Source organism: Muntiacus reevesi, chromosome 21 (genome assembly GCF_963930625.1).
Source record: "Muntiacus reevesi chromosome 21, mMunRee1.1, whole genome shotgun sequence".
NCBI lineage: Eukaryota > Metazoa > Chordata > Mammalia > Artiodactyla > Cervidae > Muntiacus > Muntiacus reevesi.
This window is the reverse complement of record NC_089269.1, coordinates 11,325,708-11,353,632: the sequence shown is the minus strand read 5'-3', so window position 1 is coordinate 11,353,632 and position 27,925 is coordinate 11,325,708. Positions and strand designations below refer to the sequence as shown.

General features: G+C 44.8%; 1 protein-coding gene across 1 annotated transcript; it reads left to right on the top strand.

Moving 5' to 3' along the window:
* The first annotated feature begins 1,015 nt into the window (after nucleotides 1–1,015).
* On the top strand, nucleotides 1,016–23,779 carry LOC136152276 (cell cycle control protein 50C). Its single transcript, XM_065913516.1, has 7 exons — nucleotides 1,016–1,207; nucleotides 4,558–4,668; nucleotides 11,372–11,473; nucleotides 12,730–12,817; nucleotides 13,214–13,354; nucleotides 20,693–20,902; nucleotides 23,592–23,779. Exons 1-7 carry the CDS (start codon nucleotides 1,016–1,018, stop codon nucleotides 23,777–23,779), a joined length of 1,032 nt encoding a protein of 343 aa, XP_065769588.1.
* Nucleotides 23,780–27,925: the final 4,146 nt, after the last annotated feature.

Genomic DNA, 27,925 nt, shown 5'->3' with positions numbered 1-27,925 from the left:
ATCCCAGTGTAAGTAGTTGCATTTGTTCTGTTTTCTTTTAAACTAGGTAGATTTGCCAAAGTCATTTTCTTCTTTAATATAAAAAGAGTCCAGCATGGCTTCTCTGCCTAATGTTAATAAAAAAGATTAGAAACTCGCATGCTGCCTAATTTTTTGAAAATCCTAATTCTACATTTTGAATGCATCTTGAAGAAGTAACTATTAGTAGCCTAATGAAAATAATGTTAGTAGATTTCTAATATGTGAAAAGGCAAAACCAAACCAAACAATGATACCATATTACAATATTGAACACTTAAAGGATTATTTTCCTCTTGCTTTCTCTTATCTCAATTTGGGCTCCACCAAAGCAGGTGCTCGGAGAAAGGTTAGGAGGAGATGTTTTTCATCTACACCTTCTTACCAAAGTCCTTCTTATGTATGAGAGAGTTGGAAACTACTGAGATTAGACATCTATGTTCTGCAATTCCTGTTTCTTTCTCCCTCCCTCATTATCACAAATAGCAAAGTTAGCTATAGCCTGAGAGCATTTTCCCAACTTAGGTTTATATTCATGTTAATGGACAGTCACATTTGTTGAAAGTTGACTGCACTCACTTCTATTTTTTGTATTAATCTCCAAGGATTTGGGCATGTTCTTAAAGATAAATCCATTTTCCCCTTTCAGAAAAGGCTTGTCTTGAATTAGTCACCACATCCCGGAAATAGCCTGCTGTAACTGCTTCCCAGTGTCACCAGATGTGGGTTTATACTGACCTGCTGGGGACTGTTCCTCCTAGGCAGGGTACTTAGCACAAGGTTTTTGAACCTAAGAAAAATGTACGAAGCCATGGCTGATTGAAAGGAGCCACGCTCTCACTGAACAGAGCTCTGATTAAGGCATCTTTCTAGGAAGCAGAGGTACTTTGCCACCACAAAGGCAGAGTCACATAATTCTTAACATTAAGTGGTGTTACTTTGAGCAGTAATGTCATAAATGTCTGAGAAGTACATGTGGATCACCTGCAGGACCAGAATGAAGAGGAAATCCCAGGACTGCAAGTCCAGATTGCCAGACAACTCTGCAATGAAGCAGCAGCAGCTGCCTGCCTTCCGGCTCCAGCTCTCAGCCAATGAGATCCTCTCTGGCTTTTTTGCCACAGGGGTCTTCTGCCTTGGCATGGGCGTCATCCTTCTGTTGTCTGCAAAGAGCATCAGAGAAATAGAGGTTTGTCCCATCTGACATTTTAATGCATTCTAAGGATTTGAGCTTTGGGACTATAAAGAATGGTTAGAGAGAACTCAGCCCCTTCGTAGGGAACTAGACAAGCCTGGAGCTTCCCTTTTGCAGATGGTGATAGAGCCGCTGTGTGCTGTACTCATCCCTCCTCTCTCTTGAGGACAGGCACTCTCAGCCTGGTCGGTTCAGCCATACTTGTTTACAGGGGCCTGGCAAACTCAGGAGCTTTGTATGCTGGCGGAGTACCCGAGCAAGCGACGGTGGAGGTGGGAGGAGAGGCAAGACCAGAGGACTGCAGACACCTGTGAATCATATTGATAAAAAGTGTGAAGAGCCAAAGACCCAGGTCTTCAAATTTGTGCTACTTTCAAGCGTTTGCCTCTCCCTTTGCAAACAGACTCCCTCAGATCATTGTCTTAATCTAGGAAAGGAAAGATCGCAAATCCTTCTGGCCTCTAAAGGATTCTTACTAAAATAAATCAGGTTCTACTCAGAGTGAGAAAAGCTGAAGCTAAGCTGTGACCCCCTCAGTCATAAGCCTGTTGCCAATTTGACTAACAAGCCGTTGGAGAATGAGAAGCCCAGAAGCTGGTCTGGGGAGGGGAGCTCAGATCTGGCCTGATGCCATGCCTACATTTGGTCTCATAAATTAAGTAAATGCTTCACGCCAATCAGCTCTGAGCAGATTACCAAGACCATATGACCTCTACTCTGAAGGCTGCCGTGGAAAGCTCGTCTAGTCCCTCTCCCCATAGGCTAGTGGCAAAGTTACCATGGAGGCCAAGTCTGGCAACACTGATTTAACATCCATGAGTGTATGCACATGCTCAGGGTTCTTTTGGGTGTGCAGATGAGTAAACTCTAAGTAAGAGTCAGTTCCTGCCTTCAGTGAGCACAAGATGATAGAGTAAGCAAGACAGTGGGTGCCAGGAAGAGGGCGCTCAGCTGCGGCTGGCGTGTTTGCTGTACCCACAGCCCCTTCCTTGCAGGTTGCCAGTGCGTAACAGGCACTCACTTATCAAAAGAACGGATTTGAGCAAGCAGTGGGACTTCAAAGAAGAAAAATGCCATTTCCGGTCCCACTCCTCCTACCCACACATCCTGCCCTGTTGCCTTTCCCCTGAAATGTCCTACTCTCCCCTCCCCCTCCTGGCAGGCTGTCTTCCCAGGGCCCCTGATTCCTCTTGAGTCCGCCAGTGCGATCATATAAACCACCCGGCCCTCCCATGTGGCAGAGGCCAAGACGGGAGGAGGAAAGTAAGCTTGCCTTGTTGAAGGCGGCAGCAAAGTAATTGACCTGCAAGGTTGATGTTCATTCCCACAAAGAGCGCATCCTGTTTCCTTTTCCATTTTATTCTTCACCAACCCCTTTCTTTCTCGTTCTTCCCCTCCTCTTCCCACTTCCTTCCCGCTTCCTCCCTTCTGAGGACCCATCCCCACCCACGATGAAGTGCAGCCTCCATTACAAGGCAGCCATTGCTGAATGATGTCGCCTTATGCGTGAGAGGAGAACCTCACCCCACGGTTGGCCGAGGCCACTCTGCAGACAAGTTCCAACAGAGTGGTTTTATCATGATTTTCAGAGGATTTTTCAATCAACTGTTGTTTTCATCCAGTTCAGCTAGGACTGTTTCTAAATGTTTAGTTTTTATACAGAAAAACCAGAAGCCGCCCATGGAGTGTGGTCCTCTATTGCACATGAAAGTGTTTCATTATGATGGGTGATGAGATGAAGCGTGTATCTCAGGCCAGTGTTGTCAACACACACTTAGTAGAAGAGTCCTGAGCTGGTTTTTCTCTTCTCATGAGTGAGCCCTGAGGCACAGCAAGAAAGGGCCCTTTTTGCAATTCACTTTAAGCAAGAATGATAATTCCTGCCTCTCCAAAATCCTAAGAGGAGCAGACTATGATCTTTGCTGTCATTTTAGAGCTACACGCTTACAGAAGCACTCATGCAGCAAAGCAGATTAAACACGTTGATTTTTGATATGTTTTCCTCATAAGATTTTTAGAGCCAGAAAGCACATTGGATGTCATCTACTCAAAAATGTATTCATCAACAAAGACACTGTTTCCGTTTTGGCATTATAGAACTCTCACAAGAATCCGTGAAGTAGAATGTACACTGCTGTGAGTGAGCTCACAAATCAATTCATTGCTAGCCAAAGTGATGCTGATGAACAAAATGTGGGCCCTGGAGGTTAACTGTTTAACTCAAGGTCAGAGACTGGATGAACACAGTTCCGTGCGCTAGCTCTCGATTAGATACAGCCCTGTTCTTCATTGCTTTTAAAAAATTAGAATGCAGTTTCACAAACAGAAAAGGTGTCAGTATTTTTAAAAATAATCGTTCGAGTTTTTCTGCATACTTAAAGAATGATTTAAGTGAATATAAGCAACTGAGTACAGCTAAGTAGCCTTTTGGCTAATCTTTAATTTAGTATTCACACGTAACCCATTTGACTTCCAAACACCCAGCAGCTTTGCAAGTATTCAAAATTCCTTCTTTCTTGTTAGTCTTCTCTCCCAAAGAATCTAAAATCTGATTGGTAACTTACTGGGAAGAAAGCCAGCCCCTGTTCCTCTCCCATCTGCAGACTCTTCTAATTACTCCTCAGCACCCACACCACCCCTGGGTGCCCAAGACGAGTGTTCCCTGGAGCAGAGGGAAGTGCATGGCCCCATGGCCTCTCTCTGAGCCTCCTTTCCCAACCTTCCTTGCAACTCCATCTTCACGTCACTGAGTTGAGCCAGAGCTCACAGGATCTGCCCATGTGGGACACACTACCCTTTTTTTTTTTTTTAAAGAGTCCACTTATTCCATTTTGCACAGAATTTAACTTTTACAGAACAACGGCATTTTTAAAACAATTGCTTCACACACATCAGCAACTCTACATTTCTGAAACACTTCTGTTTCTATGTTTGGTCATTTTTTAATAACTTCCTCAAGACATCATGCAGAAGAATTCACTAGTATAAGTATTTTCCATAGGCTAACATGGAAAACCAGTGGAGTGACTTCCCCAGAAAGCGGATTTCGACCTGGGCCATGGGCCCAGTTCTCCTGAGTCACTGGCTAATACTTTCCTAATGGTGACTTCATCACAACAGGCTAGACATGCAGTAGAAAGTCTGAGCTCCAGTACATGGCAGAATACTGCCAGGTGCCAAAATGAAAGGAGGCCCCCTCCTCCTGCGCATCCAGGGAGCTGGTTCATGTCCCAGACAGCATGCCCTTGACCCGGCGAGCCTGGAGACTTGAGTGGACTCAGGATTTTAAGATATGTACTCACATCCCTTTTTAATTAATAATTATCTTTTTCCCTGTCTGACAGATTAATTATACAGAAAAATGTGCAAGTTGTGCAAAACTTCGAGAAGATGCCACTAATTTTGACAAAGAATGCAACTGCTCTGTTTCCTTTTACCTTCCGCAGAAAATGGAGGTGAGATTCAGGAGCCTTCATCTGGCTCTATGCTTCTCTGTTCCTAATTAACACACGGCAGTGAGTTTGTGATCTCCACCGAATGCTTTCCAAAACTGAAAATACAAAAAAGTCAAGCAGGGCGGGAATGGCGGCGGGTCTTATAAAGTATTGAGTTTGTGTGCAACTCTCTTCCTTACCCATTTTTTTTTTTCACCTTGGAATCTTCATTCTTCTCCTTTATGTCTAAATTTCCAGTCTTTACTTACTCAAGTTTGTAACATAATTCTTAACATCAGTCAAACAGATTGTAGTCAAACAGATTGTATGGCAAATGGCAGCACAGGAGGAGACCATAGAAATCTCTGAATCTGGCCATTCGTTTTATAGTGAGAAAATTAGTGGGTTGAAAGGCTAAGTGACTTGGCCAAGGTCACACTGAGTTAGTGTCAAGGGTCACACACCTGGTGGGACTCTTCTTGGGCCCCTCTCCAAGTCATTCCTTGCATGCAGTTGCCTAATCCCTAAGGCGACTCTTGGCCTGGCTGTCAGACACTGAGAAATGCCGAAGAAATATTAAGAGCCGTCCCTGCTCTTGCGCTGATTAAAGTCTCGTGTTAGCCCAGGTCCTCTTGAGAACCAGGTGCCAGGACAGGATTAGACATGCAGGAGATGTACTGAGGAAAATACGGGGCAGGCTGGGAGAGCTGTCGAGCCACAACACAGCTCCCACCCCTCGGGGAAGGAGCAGGATGGGGAGAAGGGAGGATGGAGGGACAGAGGAAGAGGAGGGTAGAGAGACAGGGAGGATAGGAGGGAGGAGGGGAGGAAGGTCTTAGATGCAGTGTATGCTTAGGAAAGTTTCAGCAAGGCCAGCGGAGAGTCCTTGCCTCAGGATCGCTACTGCTGAGCCGATGGCTGGGACCCGCCATGGGCAGCATGAGCTCGGTGCAAACACAGGACAACCTCGGAGCGCAGCCACCAGGGCGGTCCCTTGATTCCACGCCCTGCAGTTAGGAGATCAAGAGGCTCCTTTTCAGGGCCTCCAGTCTTTCTAGGTGGCAAAGACATGATCAAATTAAAATGTATTTCCTTCAACTTTTCGAAGATCCTGTCCCCTGGACTCCACACCTCTCCCCCGGCAGCGCCCCCCTCCCCAAACTGCCTCATCCCCTCTCCTTCCCCTGCATGGACACTGCGTGGGGGTCTTCCCTTGTGGGCAGGACTTCTCTTGCGTTGATCACTGACCATCCCAACCTCAAGGCCCTGCTTCCTTCCCAAACCAGACTTAGCATCATCTCCTGAAAAAAATCCTCCTTACCTCTGGGAAAGACTCCTTACTTCTGGGAAAGATCTCATCACCAAGACTCAAAATTTCCTTCCTTAACTCCACCCTGCCCGCTCCTTTCTCATTTCATCACCTCTGATGTGTAAGCATCGGTCTATATTCTGTGTCTCTCCCAACCACTTTCTCCCTCCAGTCTCTTGGCATCACCCGAGTTCAGGCCCTCCTCGTCTTGTGTCTTGGCATCCTTAACTGCACGTCTAGCCTTTGGCTTCTCCTATTTGTCTCCCATTGTTATTTGCAGAATCGGTAGACCACGCCCTGCACCCCCTCAAAATGTGCACTCTTTCAGATTGCTTTTCGACACCTGAGGACCAGCTACCTTTTCATCTTTATCTCTGCAAGAGACCTGGTACTCCTGCCAGACTGACCAGTTTGCTTTTCCTTGATATAACTATGTTCTTGCTGTTCTTTTGCCTGGAAAGTCTCCCCTCTCACTTGCACTTATAAGATCTCACTAGTTTTGAGCCTCTAATATCACCCCCAATATTCTCTGAGCCTCCTTTTCACTCATGCCTCCAGCAAGAATTTGCCCACATTTGTATTCTGGGAGCACTGTTTCCTCTCCTCTGATGGACTTAACAATCAGCCGTATAATATCCTGTACTCCCTCTATTCACAGGAACCTCCCTGAGGATAGGGACCGTGCTTGACATGCCACACCACAGCTACACACCCACTCATCTCTGTACTACATGCTCAGCCTTCCCAGCTGCGATCACAGGTGAACCACCCATGCTCCCATCTGAAGGCTCACCTCTCCACTTGTGCGGTGGATGCCAGTCTTGCTTGCCTGTATACAGATTTAACTCAGCAGCTCTCACTTCTCATACTTCACCTTTCCTGTCTACTGGATGATTCCCACCAGCTCTCAGACACATTGTTTCACCTATCTTTTAAAAAATATGTATATATATTTACTTTGTTTATTTGACTGTGCAGGATCTTGGCTGCAGCATGTGAACTCTTAGCTGTGGCATGTGATCCCCTAGCCAGGGATCAAGCCCAGGCCCCCTGAATTGGGAGCACAGGGTCTTGGCCACCGGACCACCAGGGAAGTCCCTCACCTATCTCTTACGAAACAAAGCACTCTTCTATTCTCCCAAATTTCCCAGCCTGCTGGCTGCCCGTTTCTTTCCTCAGATGAGCAGGAACAGTCGCCAGAGGAGGCGTCTGTGGTAGCTACTCCTAATTCCTCTCATTCTGTCACTCAGAGAAGCTGCAGACTTACCCGTGACTTCCTCCTGGACTAACCCAGGGCTCAGTCCTCGGGGCCTTGGCACACCCACTGCACACGGCTGATCACGCCCTCTTGACACATCTTCTCTCAGAGATCTTACTCCCTGGGTCTTCCTCCTTTCTCCCTGACTGCCCTTCTTTGGTTCCTTTGCTGCTCCTCTTGTTTTCTCCAGACCCTCTCTGTGGAGAGCTTCAGGGCTGCAGCCTTGGTCTTTATCTTCTCTTCTCTGTCTGCACTCCCTAGGAAACATCACCTACCTCCTAGATTTAAACACTCTCCATCACCAGCACTCTCTTTTCTCTCCCTATCCCAAACATCTCTTCCAATATCCACACTTGTACTTCCAGCTGCCTTCCTGATGTCAACATCCGGGTGTCTCATAGCTATCTGAAGCTTGATGTTTCTAAAACTGAATGACTATCCACTTTTCCCCCTTGCCTATTCCATGCCCTCCCCCCACCCAAAAAATATACCATTCTAACCTACAGACTTCTCAGTCTCAGCTGGCAACAACTCTGTCCTTCTGATGCTCAGGCTAAAAGCCCAGGGTCATTCTTGACTACTTTGATCCTCTCACAGCTCACATCCAATCCATCCTCTTGGCTCTATCTTTGGAATATATCCAGAGTCTGCTCACCTCTACCCACCTCTCAGCTCCACACTCACCTCTCACCTGGATTTCTGCAATAGCCTCCTACCAGATCTCCCTGTTATATCCAAATCTTGGATAACAGTCAGACTGAACTTTTTAAACCATTGAGTCCTATCATATTAGTCCTTTGCTCAAAAATGCCTGCAATGGTTTCTCTTTCCAATCCATGAAAAACCACAAGTCCTTCTGAGGCCTTACATGATCTGACTACTTATTTCCTCTCTGACCTCCTCTCTCCATTCTCTTCCCTACCCACTCTCTGACCACAGTGGCTCTTTGTTCCTCGGACAAGTCAGGCGTTCTCTTCGTCCCCATGCCTGGCATCCCCTCGGCTCACGCCCGCCCCTGCTGCCTTCCGGTCCTGCTTGGCTCAGGTGTCAGCTAACCTTCCTATTTCATACTGCTGCCTGTCCACTCACCCTGCCCCTGCACTCCTGATTCCCATTACCTCGCTGTAATTTCCATTTTTTCCACAATGCTATCACCTTCGAACTTACTATATAAATGAACAGATTATTATATGTACTGTTTATTGTCTGTCTCTCCCCTATACCTGTTCTTCCCAGGTGGTGCTAGAGGTAAAGAACCCACCTGCCAATGCAGGAGACACTGGGTTCAGCTCCTGGGTCAGGAAGACCCCCTGGAGCAGGCCGTGGCAACCCACTCCCGCATTCTTGCCTGGAGAACCTCATAAACAGAGGAGCCTGGTGGGCTATGGTGCATAAGGTTGCAAAGAGTCGGACACAGCTGAGCAACTTAGCATGCGCGCTCACCCCTAACTACGCCTGGCAACCTGTAGTTTCCCAGTTACTGGTTATGGGGTGAACATAAGAACCTGTGCTTCCTCCACAGTGCATAGCACCGTGTACACGGTAGACGCTGACATTTTACAAATGGAAAAAAGATGAAGTGCTTAATGTTACGGCTTTATGCTCTAGGAAGCTCTGGTTCTATGGGTCCCTTTCCCCCTTGATCCCAGATGAAAGCGTGTTGGCATCAGTAATAGTATGAATACAACTGTATCTTTAATCATTTTTTGAGTAATTCAGATGGAAATTACAGGGAAATTACTGAATCACTGGCCACATGTACGATGACCTATATTTTCAGCCTGCCTTGGGTCCCAGCTCCCATCTTTCATACTCATCCTCTTAAAGGTCCTTACGGCGAGGCCAAATTTGTGTAGCATAGGAGAATCAGTACTTGGGTCATAAGTGATGTGTGTATAAAGTCCACGGGGAAGTTTTATATCTGTGTTCTTTTGTTAGAGGTCAAGATTCTAGCTGTCTACAATTGTGTCCTTTCTTGCCTTCCTCAGCTCACCGTGCTGCTACCACCCAAAAGTAAAGTTAGCGCTGCTTTTTTTTTTCATCCTTAAAACATTAGACTTTTATTCTCTCATAATTCTAGAAATCAGAAGTCTGAAATCAAGGTGTCAGCAGGATTGGTTTCTTCTTAGGGGCTCGGTGTGCTTTTTTGAAGAAAAAAATCCAAAAGATAAAACCTTAAAAGGCTTCAACTTCCCATCTGTCTGTGTCCTTGGAAATCCTAAAGGCAAATGAGTGTTACCAGCTGCTGACCATTTCTTTCAGACAGAGTCTTTCTCATAAAAATCTAACCAAACTGTTCAGGGCAACCACGGCACCTTCCCCTCGCCAGTTCACACACATTACACATGCTAGATGACAAATCCATGCAAGGCTCTCGGCCTTGAACTAGGAATCCGGCACTAAAGGAAAGAAATACCATGCAGTGCATTTGCCTCCAGGACTAATCAGAAAGATGACGATCAAGGAGGCCTTGTGAAATCTTGGACAAAGGATCACTGAAAAAAGTTTATTAAAAACACTCCTGTCTCTAAAGTGTGAGTGTTCATTGCTTATTTTGTCATGTTTATACGAACATATAACTTTGGGTAAGTAGAATTCTCTTCTTAGCTCCCAAGAAAATGTATGGTAAGTTCCATTCCATGGACTTCCTATTTTCTGTAGCTATGGGTCACCAGGAGAGGTGACCTCTCTGTGTGAGGAAACGTAATCCATCATTCCCACTACGCCCGGCCTGTCTGCCCTCTTCCATGCTCTCCGTTTATGATGCTGCAAACTGCCTCTTTGTCAGGGCCCGGCATCTCCCCTTCTCGGCGTCCCGGAGGCTTTTCTCTTACCAGGGACGAAGCCCTTCAGGCTCTGTGGTTTTCTGTCACTGGCCACACTTACTATGACCTTGCTTTTCAGCCTGCCCTGGGTCCCAGACCCCATCTCCCATACTCATCCTCTTAAAGGTCCTTAAAGGCAAGGGCAGATTTGCATAGCATAAGAGAATCAGTCGGCTCAGGGAACTGTAACGGAATACTTTTGTATTTCTAGCTCTGAATGTAGCACCTAACATTTAGGAGCCACATAATAAAAACTTAGACCTTCATAGTTTTAGATGCACGCCTTTATTATTTTGGAGGTAGGTAGTATATTATTTGGGGCTTCCCTGGTGGCTCAGATGGTAAAGACTCTGCCTGCAAAGCAAGAGAACTGGGTTTGGCTTCTGGGTCAAGAAGATCCCCTGGAGAGGGGAATGGCCACCCACTCCAGTATTCTTGCCTGGAGAATTCCATGGACAGAGGAGCCTGGAGGCCTATAGTATATTAAGTAGCTACACTGGACATTTACATTTGCATCATATGTGCTGCTAGTAAAATCGGTATCAAGCCCTCCCAGAGAAGACTTAGGGCCCTGGTATGTCACCACAAAGGTAGAAGCGTGACGGTAGCTTGTAAGTGGGCAGTCTCGAGGCAGCATCCATGAACAGGCATATCTCTCATGGCACCAAGACTACTTATTGCTAAGAGGAAAATCATCTTTCTTCTAGATTAGTAAACTGTTCCATCTTTTTTTCCATAACAAATGGATCACCATTTCTTGGTCAAGCGTTACATGCCATGGGTCTGTGTTAGATCCTAAGATAAAAGGACAACCCTGGAGCCGAGTTTGTGTCTCTGGACAGCGGGCACAGCACCGGAGCTGGTTTTTGTCTCTGGACAGCGGGCACATGCACCTAAATATGCTTAGTGGCTCCAGTTTTAAATTATGTTTCATGGATTTGCTTTGAAGCGTGAACTTGATGCTTACTACAACCCCTAGGCAAAGCATCTTTCTTAGTGTTTTGGGAAAATATTTGAAGAATCAAATTTTATGTATTGAGAATACAAAGCCTAGTTATAAATTTTTCTTTCAAGGCAGGAATGTAGTAACCCTTACATAAACATTAAAAATAAGTTATTTACTCATTTTAATAATTCTGTATATACTATATACTAGGATTTTCCAACATTGATTTTTAGAAACAATTTCTTGGGTTTCTATTTGAAATAAGGAAGCTTTCAGCTCCCAATTAATATTCTTGGTACTACTTATATTTAAAAAATCCCATCCATGTTTATTAATATTTCCATTTATTTTTCTTTCTTCTTACATCTTGATGTTCTCCTCCACAGGGTAATGTTTATCTGTACTATAAATTGTATGGCTTCTATCAGAACCTCTATCGGTATATTCTGTCCAGAAGTAATATCCAGCTGGTGGGTACGGATGTAAAGGTAGGGCTTTATTAAATTTGGTATAATACTCTGTGTTTTTTTTTTAAACCAGATAGATCTTTCAGTCTAAAAGAGCGTATAGAAAATAAACTTAAAAGCTAAGGTTTTACAAGACAGAAATGCTCATTTCATTCTTTTGTGAACTGAAGGGGCTGAGTATTCAGGATAACTGCTGTTGAGAACGAGCCCTTTCCCTCCTCAGAGCAGGAATGTGAGTCTTCTCCAATGAGATGGTTATCCTTTCATGCATCGCCCATTTTTTAGTTTAACAACATCTTATATTAAAGCCAGATACATACTGGACTGTCCGAGTCTTGGTGATAATGACTGTGTCAGAAGGGCAAATCTGCAAGTACCTTTTCAACCACAATTCAGGATTTGTTTCTGTAAATAAGTTGATGGCATACTGGAGCTGCTTCAAACAGCAGAGTGCTTGCTTCTTTGAATGACTGACATATCAAATAGATTTCAGTATTATTTTTGCACACTTGATTTCTGTAGTTTTCTTTAAACTTCCCCATTTTAGTAGATGGAGGCACCAACCATTTTGACAGTAACCTTGAGTGGTTCATCTCTGTCTGGTTCCCTCTGTATCCACCACTGTTTTTTTATAACTGGGGCCTTCAGGCAGCCTGGTTTAAGGAAACTGGGCTCTACTTGATTGAATAAAAGCCTTTGGTTTACTGAATATCCTTTCAGGCCTGAGATTACAAAACTTTACTCCAGGTAGATGATATTCAACATACTGGCAAGAAAAGCTATACCTTTTCTGTACTGACACTATATACAAGGGATAACCAAACGGCTTTTAGCAGCCATTCTTTTTAAAATACATTCTGGTAGCTCGGTAGATGGATTTCCCTGTGGCCTGTCATCTAGCTGTAGACCCACAGTTTGTATAGTTTTTAGAATATATTATACTCCAATAAGAAAAACTTCTTAAAATGTATTCCAAGGTAGGCTTAGCGTGATATTTAGCACAGCCAGGAAAGTAAAATTTCTTCCTGCAGACGTATTCAGTATGCTATGTACTGCTAATGAGGAAAGAAACTACACACATGTGTATACACACATAAATATCTTCAAAACGCAAACGTTTTCTAGTCTGGGTGAGCCAGCAGCCTGGGAACAACAGGTCCATGACCTCGGGCTGTGCCAATGGATCAGCGTGGGCTGGCTCACACCGCCAGTGTTTTCACTTCCAGCACGGTAAGAGTTTACCAAAATCACGGATTCCTGCGTCATTCTTCCTCCAGGATGTTAGAAACTGTGCTCCGTTCAAAACCTCTGACGAAGGGCTCCCCATCGCTCCGTGCGGTGCGATTGCCAACAGCCTGTTCAACGGTGGGTGACTTTTCCTGTCTCCAGCATGTTTCCTTTCGTGAGTGTGTAAAACCTAATGTCCAGAGGATTAGTCCTGCAGCTGAGTGGCAGGTCTTTTTTTTTTTAATGTTTGTATGCATTATCCACTAATTTATGATAACTTCATTGGCAAGTAAGTTCTTCACTGGAGATTTGAAGTAGTCAGGAAACATTAGTTAAATGGAGCCTAAGAGTATTTCTCAATAATCGGGGCCTTAGAAAGAAAAGGAATCGTCTTCTGGTTCCAGCATCTACGGCATGCAGGCATGCAGAGAGGCTACTCAAACCCCGCTTTTTCAGCTGTGTCTGGCTGTGCACCTCCAAGTGTGGCAAAACGCTTGCTTGAATCTCTTAACACTGTCTTTAATTTCCCCACAGACACCTTTGTTTTTTTGTACAACTTTAATTCGTCTACACAGATCAAAGTCCCAATGGTAAGGACTGCAACTGCATGGTGGACAGACAAGTACGTCAAGTTTCAGAATCCAACTTACCAAAATCTTTCTCATGCATTTGAAGGTAAGATCCGTACGTTAGCTCAGTATTCCCCTCTCTCTGTGGAAACTTTGGTTTTGCTGTCTGGGGGGGATGTTTATGATTCCTCCTCCTTTACTTCTTTGTTGATCACCTTTGTTTCCAACTTTTCCTGCCTGTAAGCACCTCCATCACATACCTGTCAGAAACACAAAATGATTGGTACCCTGGTTCCTTCTATATTACCTTCAGGAAAAAGGCAATGTTTTAAGAAACTTGTTCCTTCATCTATAATTAGAGTGATCACATAATATACTGTCCAAACTAGTGCACTCTTGAGAGTCAAAGGGGTCACAGGAATAACTAAAGTTACATATTTATTAGAAAGTGGTGTCTATTGATCAACAAGTTGATATTACCATATTGATGGTCCAATAAAGTAATTATATTAAAAATTATTTCTAAAATGCAATTCTTTCCAAAGGTAAAAGAATATATCTGTGTACATTAAACCAACTTTAAAAATGCTTTAAATATTACCTAAATGCTAAAAGATAACAGAATAATTATTCTGGATATGGAGTCACATACTTTAATCAGTTTCTTGGCCATATAAGTCTTAATTACATGCCCCTGTATTTTTCTAATGAAAAATTTGAATTTTTGTGGAAAAAAAAATTCACAAAATTATCTACAATCTTTTTCTTCTTTTTCCCCAATGGCCCCACTTGAGGCTCTTTGGGTTTGTCTTCATAGAGTGGCTGTTCAGCTTGGCTCCCAGCTTGGCTCTGACGCCACAGCGGGGCAGGTGGTAGGTACAGGGCCCACGTGGTTTGTGTGGCCTCCGGGGGTGGCTGGACGTGAGGGGTTAGAGGTCGGCAGGTTAGCAAAGCCCCGGGAATCCCTCACATAGCACGCCTTTACCCGTAGTGGCTTGTGTCTAGAGATCTCCTCCTCCATTTTCCTTTCCTTCCCAAGTCTTCCCATTTCCCTGCCTGTGGCTCCTTGAACCTCTTTCACTTCTGCTTCTTACGGTTCTAGGCTAGAGGATGGAGGGAGCTTTTCCTTGTCCCTCATCAGGCACTAACATGGAAGCAGCTCTTTAGGTCTGCCTAGGGGAAAGAGCGGAGAAGGAAACGGCAGCCCACTCCAGTGTTCTTGCCTGGAGAATCCCAGGGATGGGGGAGCCTGGTGGGCTGCCATCTATGGGATCGCACGGAGTCGGACACGACTGAAGCCACTTAGCAGCAGCAGCAGGGGAAACAGACTCCAGGTCCCACTGTGGCTTAGTTCATTGGGGGACTAAGGGGACGTGAAGGGGAAAGAAAGCTATCTGCAATGAGAATGTTGTAACTAGCGGAACAGCGCACATGCCCCACCCTCAAACACCCTACTCTGAAGGCTCTTCCCTCCCTCCCACATTGCCGAGGGCCCCTCTCTCAACCTCAAAACCTCTTGCTCTTCAGCCTCAAAGGGCAGGCAGAGGCACCGTGCATGCGTAGGAGCTACATCTCCAGGAGAAAACGGCCCACCCTTAGACAAAGGAATGCCTGTGTTCATCTTCCCCACGTTCCTTGCGGGCTTTCCTGGTGTTTCAGTGATACAGAATCCTCCAGCCGGTGCAGGAGACTCAGGAGATGCCTGGTGGACCCTGGGCCAGAAAGATCCCCCGGAGGAGGAAATGGCAACCTTCTCCAATATTCTTGCCTTGCAGCGTCCCATGGACAGAGGAGCCTGGCGGGCTACAGCCCGTGGGGTCACAGAGAGTCCCAGGACAGAGCGAGTGAGCGCGCGCGTGCGCACACACACACACACACACCTTTACACACACACACATGTTCCACACACACACGTTCCTTGTGCCTCTGCAGCTAAGGGGCCAGAGATGGCTTGGCGGGGCAGAGAAAATAATGTTTAAGGGTTGGACATGCCTCACCCAGCGGCTAGAGGGACCAAGAGACACAGAGTCCCGGGAGTCAGAGCCGTGGAGAGGGCAGAGAAGGGAGCAGAGGGAAGGGTAAGGCTGGTTATTCGGGAGCTGGGATCCTTCTTCCTTTTCTGCAATGGCCAGAACTTGCCCTCAAGTTCTCAACAGCGAGGAAGACCTTCTGCTTCTGGCAGATCAGTGTCGGACCTCTCCTCCTCCTCAGCCTTCTGGGCATCACCAACTCTCCCCCTTTCCTCTGGACCAGGTGCCTGGTTGGTGCTGAGGATGTTTTTTTGCTGTGAAGCTCGCTCGCGGCCGCCGCCCGTGCAGGGGGGACCGGGCTGCACCCCCGAGGGCCTCTGAGGCCGGGTCGCCGCTGCGGAGGCAGGAGAACGAGCGCGGAGAGCCGCCGCGCCCCTGCGCGCCCCCGGCTGCAGGCGCGCGGATCCCCGCCCGCGGTCCTCCTCCGACCCTGCCCTGTCTGAGCCGCAGTCTTTTTTGAAGCGCATTTTATGCTTAATCACTTTCAACTGTAGCACCTCTAGTTGATCCTTCTCCTTTGACCATTTTTTTTTTTTAAGAAAATATCTATAGGTATTGAGATACCTATTACGCTCACAGTCATTTTACCAAATGGAGGATATTCTCATTTCCAATTCTTTTGTATTAGAATATGCTAGTATTGCAACCCAAGTGTTTTTATAGGATAGGTCTTTTTTTTTAACTTCACTTTTTTTCTATGATTTTTTAAATGTTTTACTAGTTTTAGATGGTACGAAATCTTAGACTTTCTGGATATCATTTAAGTCTCATCGAGAAGAAAATTTGATCTTATTAAAACAGGAGCTCCATCAAAATATTTTTCACATAAGTTGAGATTTTCCAAAGCCCAATTATAGAATTTAAAAATTAAATCTTGTACACATTTTGAACTATCATTATATGATATCATTATATAATATGTTAAATTGTTCCCTTGCTTTCATAGGGGTAAATTTCAATACCTTCTCATTCGCAAACTTGATTTTTGATAATTACAATTAACTATACCTTCAAAAACTAAGATTTCTGGCATTCCACATTTAGAATACTTTGTCTAAAACTTTTCAGCTATTTTGAATAAAATTTCACCAAAATTTGGAGGTCTCATTTACCAAGAAAAAGTGCAGGCTAATTGTAGGACTCATCGTTTGATGTCGAAAATAGCTCTTTGAAGGCTCAAAGATTTCTAAAATTTTGATTGATGATGTGTAGCAAAGATAGACCACAAGTACTATCATGCTGAACCATTTCTTTAACATCTTTGTCATTGTAAAAACTTCGCAGTTCATTTTCTCTGTGAATATATAAAAATATTTAAATTTGTGTAATTACAGCTCTCTTGATTAACAAAATATTGTAGCTTGTTTGGATATAGTTATTAATTATTTATGTTTCACAACCAACTTTAAGCCCCATCTCTCCATAAATTTCTTAATTTACTAAGAACGTTTTATTTACTCTGCCTGTACTCTACCAAATTTGCATTTATAGTATCACTATAAAACCAAAAAATTTACACTTGATTGTCGAATATTTTAACTGAATTTATAGTAATATTTATAACTGTGTCAAAAGTTTTGTCTTCCAGTATTGAATATTGAAAATCTTTGCTTTGATTCCGTGAAAAATCAAATCAATAAAATCAAACCAATGTATTCAGAGATGAATACATCTGAAAAGACTGATGTAAAACTGGCTTCATTTAACCATTTACAAGGTTCTTTATGTGATTAGAAAGCCAAAACATTAAAACTTTCCTTTGATTACAAAAAAAAATTTTTTTTAAATGACACTAGACAGAAACTTATTTGATCTAAATGAAAAGTCATGTTCACATAATGGTATATAAATGAACTTTCTGTAACTGCATGAGGCAAAGCACTGTTTTGAATATACGCTTTTAAAAATAAGTGCAAACTTTTGAAGTAGATTCTGATATTCTTCAGCAGATTTATATCTTTTGATTTTCACGTGATCATTGACATCATAATGGTACCTGTGGTAGGGAGTAAATGTCAACCAACATTGCAAGTATCACATTCATCTACTTCCTTGAAAAAATTGTAGTTAATATTTCATTGAACATGTGTGTTCTTTTTTTAGCTCTTCGCAGCTAAAAGAATTTACTAGCAAATAAAAAAATGGATACTGAACAATAAAATAGTTATATTTTTACACCATATAATAAATAATGCTGTTGCAAGAGAGTTCCAGCTACTCTCAGCAAGACTGCTCAGGATCTGTTTTTCATGCTATTCTCACACTGTATATTTTTTTCACACTATATATTTTCACACTATCTGTATTTCATGCTATGTCCATGTAACATAAACTGCAACATCCCACTTTTTAACTAAGCCCAATGACTTGCAACCTGGCAGCTCCATATTAATACATCACACAGATTAGAACAGAGGCTGTGGTCTAACTGGCTGTCCTGCCAAACAGTGGCAGGGGTCATGGGGATATGTTTTGTTTTGCTGTGAAAAGCCTCTGGTTATCTTCCATCAATAACATGTTAAAGGAAGCACTCTTGTTCACCATACATAGGTATCTCTCACTACTAGCTAAGACCATGACTAGAATAGGAAGGATGGAATTATACTTACATTATTTGCTTGGGATAAATGCTAAGTCAGATGAGATAATGGACAACAAACATGAGCTGGGACTGTCCTAGGCAAACTGGCAGGTATGGTCACTGTATCTGTAATTAAATCCCTAGAGAGGAACTTGGCAACATGCTATTGTTTTGTCCTACCGTAACCACAGCCAGTAACATAAAGCATCCTTGGCTATCTCCCACCGCACTTTGTTCTTAACTTCTGTTGTAGGAGTCACCATGCTTTACTGTAATTATCCGTCTGAATGCTTGTCATTCCCACTTGGTGTGTTAATTCCTTGAGGAAAAGGATTAGATCTCATACAGTTTTATATCCCTGGTGCTTGATACAAGTGAGCAATCAAGAAATGCTTATTGTGGAGTGAATGGAGGGATACCAAGGACCCAGCTGAACTTGGAAAAGGAAAGAAATTGGTTCTCCCTATACTATGCTTCTCATACTCTCTGGAGACATGGGACAGGGTGGGATTGGAGGTTGGTAAGGAAAGGCATGTTTGAACCTGCATTTTTCACTCCGTTGGTGATTTGGATGTCATTGGTCCACAGGACACGTTGTCTTGGAGCATGAGCTCTGGCTAAGAGTGTGTGGTTCATGTGCAGGCATGCTTGCTAAGTCCCTTCAGTCACGTCTGACTCTGCAGCCCCATAGACTGTAGCCCGCCAGGCTCCTCTGGCCATGGGGATTCTCCAGGCAGGAATACTGGAGTGGGTTGCCATGCCCTTCTCCAAGAGATCTTCCAGACTCAGGGATTAAACCCACATTTCCTGTGTCTCCTGCATTGTAGGTGGATTCTTGACCATTGAGCTACCAGAGAAGCTCATCCACATGCAGGCACCAAAGACAGTTTCAGTGTCAATCAAAATTCTTCTACCAACAACCATTGAGGTCTTTGGGAGAGCCAACATCTCCACAGTTTTTGGAGAGGAAGTTTCTCCAGCAAAGGGTTATTTCCAGAGGAAGTATAAGTCTACAAACAGACTTCAGCAGATTAATCCAACCAAACTTAGCACATGCCTTTATAAGCACTACAGCCCATGCTTAGAAATAAGACTTGTGTTTCTTTTAAGAGAAAATAGTCAGTGGTCAGAGTTAAGAAAGAATGGTTTCTTACAAATAGTAGAACCATTTTTATAGAAGTGAAAGGCTCACTGAACAACTTCTTGTTGACTATTTCAAAATTCAGAATGCTTTTTAATTATCAACTTCTGTCAATTTTCATCGTAATCGCTCATCCCTTTATCAGGCATTTATTGAACACCTACCATGTGCCAGGGACTGGACTAAATGCCAGTGAAACAACAATGAGGAAGACTTTGAACTCAAGAGTCTACTGTCCAGTGGTAGAGACACATGGCCACCACTGTAAAGCGGGAAGTAGAGGATGAGTGTAAACTCAACAGACTGGACTCAAGGAGCCAGCCCTCCAGCCCTCCACCCCGAGTGCCTGCTCCCGACCCACCAGGCTCCCTGGCTTCAGAACAGGCTTGCCACACCTCTGCTTTCCACCTCCTCCCTTCTACTGATTCCTCTTCCTTGCTTCCAACTTCACGCTCTTAGACGCAGTTCTGCAGGGAATATCTGTGTAACACAATCTTCATGCACTTCCCATGGCCGTTTCCTTAGAATACAGTCCTAGAAGTAGAATCCCTGGACTAAAATATATGCAAAATACATTTGATCTTTTACTGCTTGTTCCTAGGTTACCGAAGATGTTGTTAATCCATGCATCTGTCTGCTCTGTACAAGAATTCCCATTTCCACTGCCTCATTAGTGGTTATCATTCTTTCATTAAATATTAGCCCATTTTGAGGTGAAATGGTATCTTGTTTGAATTTGTTCTCTACATTACCAGTGAGGTTAAAGAAAATGTACATTACCCATGATGCTCTCATTGAGTACCAACCACCACGATTATCATTTTGCTGTACCTATTTTTTCAATGTGCTGTTATACATTTAATATGGGCTTCCCTGGTGGTTCAGATGGTAAAGAATCCACCCTCAACGCAGGAGACCTGGGTTCAATCCCTGGATTGGGAAACTCTCCTGGAGGAGGGCATGGCCACCCACTCCAGTGCTCCTGCCTGGAGAATCCCCCTGGCCAGAGGAGCCTGGCGGGCTGCAGTCCGTGGGATCGCAAAGAGTCGGGCCCAACTGAGTGACTGAGCGCAGCACAGCACATAGCTGGGTGTGTAAAACACAGACAACATGATATTCTGCTTTTTTAACCCCGTAACAGTATCATCAGCATTCCCCGCCCTGGACATTTCCTTAGAGTCTTTATAGCTATTATCTTTTTAAATTTTTATTATTTTATTTATATAGTTGTTTATTTCTGACTGCACTGAGTCAAAAGTCTTCATTGCTGCCAGCGGGCTTCTCTCCAGTTGTATCAAGCAGGGCCTGCTCTCTAGATGCAGGGCACGAACTTTTCATCACAGCGGCTTCTCTTGTTGCAGAGCAAGGCTCTAGAGTGGGAGGGCTTCCGTAGCTGTGGCACAAGGCTTTAGTTGCTCCCTGGCACGTGGGATCGTCCCAGATCAGGGATACAACCTGGGTCTCCAGCTCTGGCGGGCAGATTCTTTATTCCTGGGCCAACAGGGAAGCCTTGTAATCGTTGTCTTTAAAGGTTGCATGTTCATGTAGCTTACACACACATACTTGAAAAAAAAAAAAAGTGTAATTTCAATTCCTCAAGAATATGAAAGTTGTTTCATTCTCTACCTGTTAAGAAAAACTGAAGGCGGTAGATGATTTTTCTCAACCACATCCATTATTAACTTCCCACAGGAACTGCAAAGCCTCCGAACTGGCCCAAGCCTGTCTATGAACTAGATGAAGAGGACCCAAGGAACAACGGCTTCATCAATGATGACTTCATCGTGTGGATGCGGACAGCCGCTTTTCCCACTTTCAAGAAACTGCACCGGCGACTCCATCGAATAGACAATTTTACGGAAGGCTTGCCTGCTGGTAGCTATAGTTTCATCATAAACTACAGTATCCTTTTATTCCAGGGTGGAAGGAAAATCAGTGTCCATCTGCATACTAGTTATTGAGCTATTTCATTCTATACTTCTCTATTCTCCAGTCAAATCTATATACGCTGTAAAAGAAATACATATTTATCTTATAGACAATACTGTCACTCCATCACCACATAGCTATTTGTCTCTACTTTATATATAATCAAATGTGCACTTTTTTTAAGGAGTAACAGTAGCAACATTAGGTAAGCAGGTATGGGTAAGTAAAGCAGGACTGTTTCTTCCCCAGGAGAAAAATTGAGTAACACTGGGCCTAGAGATCTAAAACAGCGAGGAGAAAAGCCTGTCATATAGGATGGGATGACATGGAGGACCCTGGAAATAAAGATAGAGAGGATTACGAAGAAGTGGATTTGAATATGGACTCAAAGCAGTGAAAACTGAGAGTGATGGTAGAGCCTTTGATTTTAGGCGGAAGTCTCAGGGGCCAAGGCAGCAGCTCTGGACTCAGGGAGCAGCTTGGGTCCCTCCAGCCCACGTGAGCTGCCCCACCAGCTCTGCGCTGAGGAGGCCTTGCTCTTCCTCTGCTGGTCCGAAGCCGGCTAGCAGGCGCCGAGGCCTCGGTTGTGGACATGTGGCCCACATTCGGAGACATACTTGAATGTGAGATTCTGAGTGTTCTCAGTTACTTTAAGAATATAAATGTCACTCTTGAGTTAAGAACAAACAGTTCTTAACTTCAAAAGGACACCAAACACTATCTTTAAATATATATATATATATATATATATATATATAAATATAATTTGTACCAGCTCTAGTCTTCAGACTTAGTTTTCACGTCCCTTCCTGATTCTCTCTGAGGCAGAATTCTCCCGGAGGCAGGTCTTTCCAGGACTTGCACACAGTTTTGAGACGTCAGCCACCCCCGTGGCATCTCAGGGCCCCTGGAGTTTTTCACGGGACCCCCAGCAGGCTAGAGGATCTGAACACCCAGCTCTCTACCTTTTCTGTTTCTTTACCACTCGAGGAGTTTGCCTGAAACATTCTTGGGTCGGTGAATGATGACCTGTGTTCCAGTTCCCTGCTCCATCTTTTCTCCTTTTCTGTCGTAGAGCAGAGGTTTCCTCCCTGACAGAGGAGTGGGGATGTTCCCTGGGCAGAGATGCCTCCACGGAAGAGGCACCATCTCTGCCTCTCAGCACATTGCTTCCTCGTGTCTGCTGACCCGGAGTACGGTTCGCCCTCAGCAGTGCCTTAAGCATGGTCGCTAACGCTAGCCTCTGCAAAGGAAAGTCGGAAATGTCTCTCTGTGTGTACAGACCAGAGACCAGGCCACAGAACATGACCTTTGCAACAGGACTTCAGCACCCCTCTCTCGCTCCTAGAACATTTGAGATTGAAAGCTGCTCAACAGTAGTCGTTCAAGTTGGACCTTCAGTTCTCACCAGCCTTTTCTGTGATGACCCTACCAGTAAAGCAGTTAGGGGAGCAATCAAGACACAGGGGAAAAGCCCCCTGGGTGCTGTCACTCTCACAAGGCACTGCAGTGAGTGTAAGGTTGATGGAAGAGGGCGTCCGCTTCCAAACAAAGGAGACACCACTTCTCTGCGTGAAACACGCTCTCCTGGGATGTGTTTATTCACCGCCATATTTTAATGTTGACACCTCTCCAACCTACATCTTGAGCTCAGAACCTCAATCCTGAGCTCCAGCCCTATGCCTGTACCACCTACGTTGAACCCTTGTGTGAGTATTACCCATCCAGCCTAACAGCCTGGCTAATATGCAGAGAACTAAGCCTGAGCTGCAGATAGTTCTCCCACTGACCCCGTGCGAGGAAAAGACCCTCTTAATGAAACCGGGGGGCTGGGGGAGGAAAGAATCAGAGGGCTCGTTGAGGACCTGCACCCAAGGAGCCCAGGGACCTGGGGACCATGAGGAATTTTGATGGAAAAGAAAGCAAGCTAGCTTTCCTAACTAGTTTCTTTGTGCCTTTAAATAGCATGTTGCCAAGTGATTTGAGGCCTTTTAAGAGCTTTGCTGGGAAATGCCGTTGCTATGAGAAGCCTTTATTTGTTTATTAGTTCGGTTTACAAAAAGCACCAGATGTTTAAAAACCTCAGGCCACATGCATAATCAAAATGACATAATTCAAATACTAATGATAGCAAAGCCACTTCAAACACTTTCTCCCTAGCAGTGAGGGTTGCTGGCCTTTTCAAAACTTGAATATACCACCAAAAATGTTTTGCCATCTCTCTCACTACTTTTTTTGTTCTTCACTCCTCTTGAAGAATTTTCCCTGAGGTACAAATTTAAACCTTAGCCTCTAAAGGACTTGAGCCTACCCTGGGTGTCCTGATCCACAAACACAAATTTAGGCTTGCTGCACAATCTGTCTATAGGCTTTTCATTTCCTTGGGTTTGTAAATTAACTGTATTTTTTCATATTATTGAGTTATCTGTAAGTCATTCAGATCCGTTTGTGTCCATTTCTTTTGTAGATGACAACTATGTAGAGGGAAAGCTTGTTTTTGCTTAGTTTCTTTCCAGCAAGATAAAACATACTGCTTGGTAAAGATTAGGCTAAATGAAATTGAATAGTCAACCATTTATCACCTACAAAAACAGCAATATTAGGTGTCGAGGTGGGGCTGAGAAGTGCTGAGACAGATCCTTAACAAATTTTCTTTCCTTAGACTTTCCCGTAAGCAAGTTCCAAGGACAAAAAGCACTTGTTCTCTCCACCCTGACGTGGAGTGGAGGCAGCAGCCTTTTCTTAGGCCTCGCCTATCTGGTGACGGGAGCTGTGACTTTGTTGGCCTTCTTTTCCATGATGGCAGTTCACCTGAAGCTGAAAGAAAGGAAAACGTTCTTCCTCCAGTAGTAAAGTCAAGCACTAAAAAGAAAAACGGAAGATACAGAAGTGGACAGTGAAGTAATGGAGCCAAAGATCTCAAAATGGGGTCTACTACCAAGGGGAGCTGGACTGACCGACCAAGTACTCTTCCAGAGACATACGTAATAAGAGTTTCAAAGTAAAGAAAAAGAAGAGGAGGAGGCATAGTTAGGTATAGTAAAATGTCCTTGCGATGGGGAGGATAAATCATCCTTGAGTTCTAAACCAAGTCTCGGGTATTTATTTGAAGCCCTTGTGCCTGAAAATAGGTGAATGCCTAGGAGGGTAGCGTCAGCAGATGAGAGGAAGTAAAACTGGGGCCCCAAGATTAGGTGAGTTCTTTTAACCATCAGTCAGGCTCAGACCATGTGCCTTCCCTGGCTGGTTGAAATTATAGACTCCCCAGCCACAATTTTTGATCACTCAATTGAGCAATTGGGATGATTTTTGAAAATGGATTTATTCAATGTTCTCTTCTTTCTGTGGGTCAAAATGAAGTTTTCTTACTAAGAGTAAGCCAAGTGAAGGTTATGGCAGTAGTCCTCAAAGCACCCAAAATACATCGCTACACCAAAAAGAAAGTCCAGGAATTTCCCTAAAGCTACCCATGAGGCCGAAAAGGAAGTACTGAAAGTGGCTGATGCTCTCAAAAGCTGTACTCAGCATGTGAGGGTGCAACATGGCTCTGAAACTCACATCGGAATGACACTCTAGGTAGAATGTGGGTGGTGATGCAGATTTGAATTACACATTTTGAGGGAGTTGTTAGGGTCCATCTTAAAAGATTTGAAGTCCTGCTAAAGGCCACTTTAGAGGAGACTGAATGGCATGCAGCTGACCCTTGAACACTATAGGGGTTAGTGGTGTGAACCCCCACGCCATCGAGAATCCACCTATAAATTTACAGTTGGCCGTTAATACCTATGGTTCTATCAATACATCCACGGATGCAACCAACTGTGGATCATGTAGTACTGAAGTGTTTACTGAAAAAAATCTGTGTCGCAGTAGACACTTGCCCTTCAAACCCGTGCTGTTAGAGGATCAGCCGTACTTGGTCAGGCTGCCAGGGCAGGAGACTTGATGGATCCGCATAACTAGATAACCAGTGTACTGTACTGTAAAAAGCATGTTTATGTATTATTTTTATTTCTTGAGGTTGGGGGAAGCTTCACTCTGTGATGACTCTAAGAGCAGAATTTTCGTTGTTAGAGGGAAATGTAGCACCAATCCAGAGATGTCTTTTTAGCAGCCAAGAAAGCATTTCTTTGCTGCAACTTTCTATGTTCACCAAACGGTCAAGTACTTTCCCAAACAAACCAAAATGGTTTCAGGTACCAACCTCTGACCTCGCTTGACCAGGATGTGGTAGGCTGAGTAATGCCCGCTGCAAAGATACCCACATCCGAACCCCTGGAACCTGTGAGTGTGACCTTGTACCCAGAAGACACTAGTGTGGCTGCGTGTTCAGTCCCTCAGGCGTGTCCAGCTCTTTGTGACCTCATGGGCTGTAGCCTGCCAGGCGCAGGCTTTTTTCCATAGGATGTTCTGGGCAAGAATATTGGAGTGGGATCTTCCCGACCCAGGGATTGAACCTGCGTCTCTTGCACCTACTGCATTGGCAGGCAGATTCTTTACCACTGTGCCACCTCGGAAGCCCAGAAGACAGTTTGCAGGTGTGACTAAGCTAAGGATACTGACATGGGGAGACTGTACTGGATTACCTGTGTGCGCCTAATGTAATCATAAGGGTCCTCATAAAAGTGAGGCAGGAGATCAGAGGAGTGGGAGGGTAAGTGTCTATGGAATCAAGAGGTTGGGGTGATACAAAGAAGGAGTTGTGATCCAAAGAATGCAGGCAACCTCTAGAAGCTGAAAAAAAGCAAGAGACACAAGCTGCTAAAAGTCCTACTGACACCTAAATTTGAGAGCTCTGACCTCTAGAACTGTAAGAAAATTAGTTTATGCTGTTTTTAGCACAAGTATGGTAATCTGTTATAGTAGCGATAGGAAACTAACATATTAACACCGTGGGTTCGCAATGCTCTGTCGTCTGAACAGTTGTGGTTTCCTGAGCTTAGGTGACCTCTCCAGGGCAGAGAGCTAGGCAGGAGCAGAGCTCACACAGGAACCAAACCCAGCAACTCCAGACTCTGGGCTCTCGCCCCTTCAGTCCACACTCCTCAGTTATGATGCTGATTGGAAAAAGTCATGGAGACATCTGTTACATCTCAGTCTAGTTTGTCAGCTTATAAACTGCTGTGTTAGTCAAGGTTCTCTAGAGAAACAGATTGGAGATGTGTGTGAGTGTGTGTGTGTGTGTGTGTGTAGGGAGATTTCTTTTCAGGAAATGGCTTGCATGATTGTGGGGGCTTTGCAAGTGCAAAATGTGATGGGGGAGACTAGCAGCCTGGATGCTTAAGAAATGGTCGCAGTTCAAGCCAGAAGACCGTCTGCTAGAACGCCAGTGGGAACTGGTGTTGCAAGTGGAGCCCAAAGTCTGTCAGCTGGAGAATTCGCTTTGTTCAGGGGAGGTTAGCACTTTGTACTACAGGCTTTCCGTTGGCTGCATGAGACCCACTCACATATGGAGGGCAATCTGCTTTAATCTGATTTAAATATAAATCTCGTCCAAAAGCAGCCTCACATGCTTGCCGCATCTACTGAGCCTGCATGCTCTAGAGCCTGTGCTCCACAATTAGAGAAAGCCCACTAGAGAAAGCTTCAACAAAGATCCAGCACAGCCAAAGTGTGCATAAATAATTAATTCTAAAAAACAGCCTCCCAGAAGCATCCAGAACAATGTTTGGCCAAATATCTAGGCGCCATGGCCCCGTCAAAGTGAAAGTGATAGTCACTCAGTCGTGTCTGACTCTTTGCGACCCCATGGACTGTAGCTCGCCAGGCTCCTCTGTCTATGGAATTCTCTAGGAAAGAATACTGGAGTGTGTTGCCATTTCCTACTCCAGGGGATCTTCCCAACCCAGGGACCAAACCTGAGTCTCCCGCGTTACGGGTGAGTTCTTCACCATCTGAGCCACAAGGGAGGCCCAAGTAAACCGGAGTGGGTAGCCTATTCCTTCTCCAGGGGATACTCCCAACCCAGGGATTGAACCTGAGTCTCCCACATTGTAGGCAGATTCTTTACCATCAGAGCCACCAAGGAATAAAAGTGTAGAGTTAACCTTTATTGGAAATTTAACCGATTAAACCCCTGCTTACGTGACAAATCCACGATGCCAAGGATACCAAAGTGAGCCAGCTGGGGCCCTGGTCTCAAGGGACTCTTCTCTCATGGGTCTCTCTGTCCTTCCAGTCCCATTCGCCCAGCTGAGCGTGGATCCCCCAGTCGCCTAATGTGGGTTTCACGCAGCTTGCTGAAATGTCAATCAGGCCTCCAGCACTGAAGAGAGACCATCCCCCCTCGGGGTAGCACCAGCCCCCCACCTCCGCGGTGTGATCCCAGGACCCCAAAGTCCACGCTGGGCACACAGAGGTGCTCCTAAGTTGATAAAAAATACAATCCTTCCCAGCCTGCACTGAAGCCTTCGTTGTGAAGCCTGGGTTTTCAGCTGGCTTGTTTCATGTAGAGGCTTTATTAACCAAATGTTAATAAAGGAAAACCAGCTTCAGACAGCTGCTGGTGGTCTTCCGTCGCAGGACCGCGCCGCAGCCTGCAGTCGTCAGCGTTTCAGGCTCTGGATATTCCCGAGTGGTAGGACAGAAGAGCAGGTCTCTGTGGCTTCTTTACTGGGTGCAGCACGGGGACGCCCATGCCCCTTTCCTGCTGCCAGGAGTCGCTCAGGCTCTCAGCCCGGGGTCCCACTCCTCAGCACTGGCTCACGAGTCTGTAGCTAAATCAGCCTTAGCTTGGCAAATAAGCGCAGCACTTTGACGTCTTTATCCCTACTAACCAGGTTTCAAAACCCTTCATTCTCCTTGCACCGGTTTACAGTGTCAGTATCGTTGACACTTCTTAGATAAATGCAACGTAGGATGAGCCATGCTTTATCTACACTCCTCCCTGCCCTGCCCGACAGTTCCCTTAAAATAGCTAGCTATCTGGTAAATGATTAGAAGAAAGAAGGTCAAATGAGGAGATTTGGATTGCAATGACCCAGTAGCAAGCAAAGC

Bases quoted from the DNA above. Each gene is read 5' to 3' on its own strand.
- LOC136152276 (XM_065913516.1), top strand. From the start codon at position 1,016: ATGAAGAGGAAATCCCAGGACTGCAAGTCCAGATTGCCAGACAACTCT. The intron at 1,208-4,557 runs GTTTGTCCCATC...CCTGTCTGACAG, and splicing joins AGAGCATCAGAGAAATAGAG to ATTAATTATACAGAAAAATG. The intron at 20,903-23,591 runs GTATCCTTTTAT...TTCTTTCCTTAG, and splicing joins TAGTTTCATCATAAACTACA to ACTTTCCCGTAAGCAAGTTC.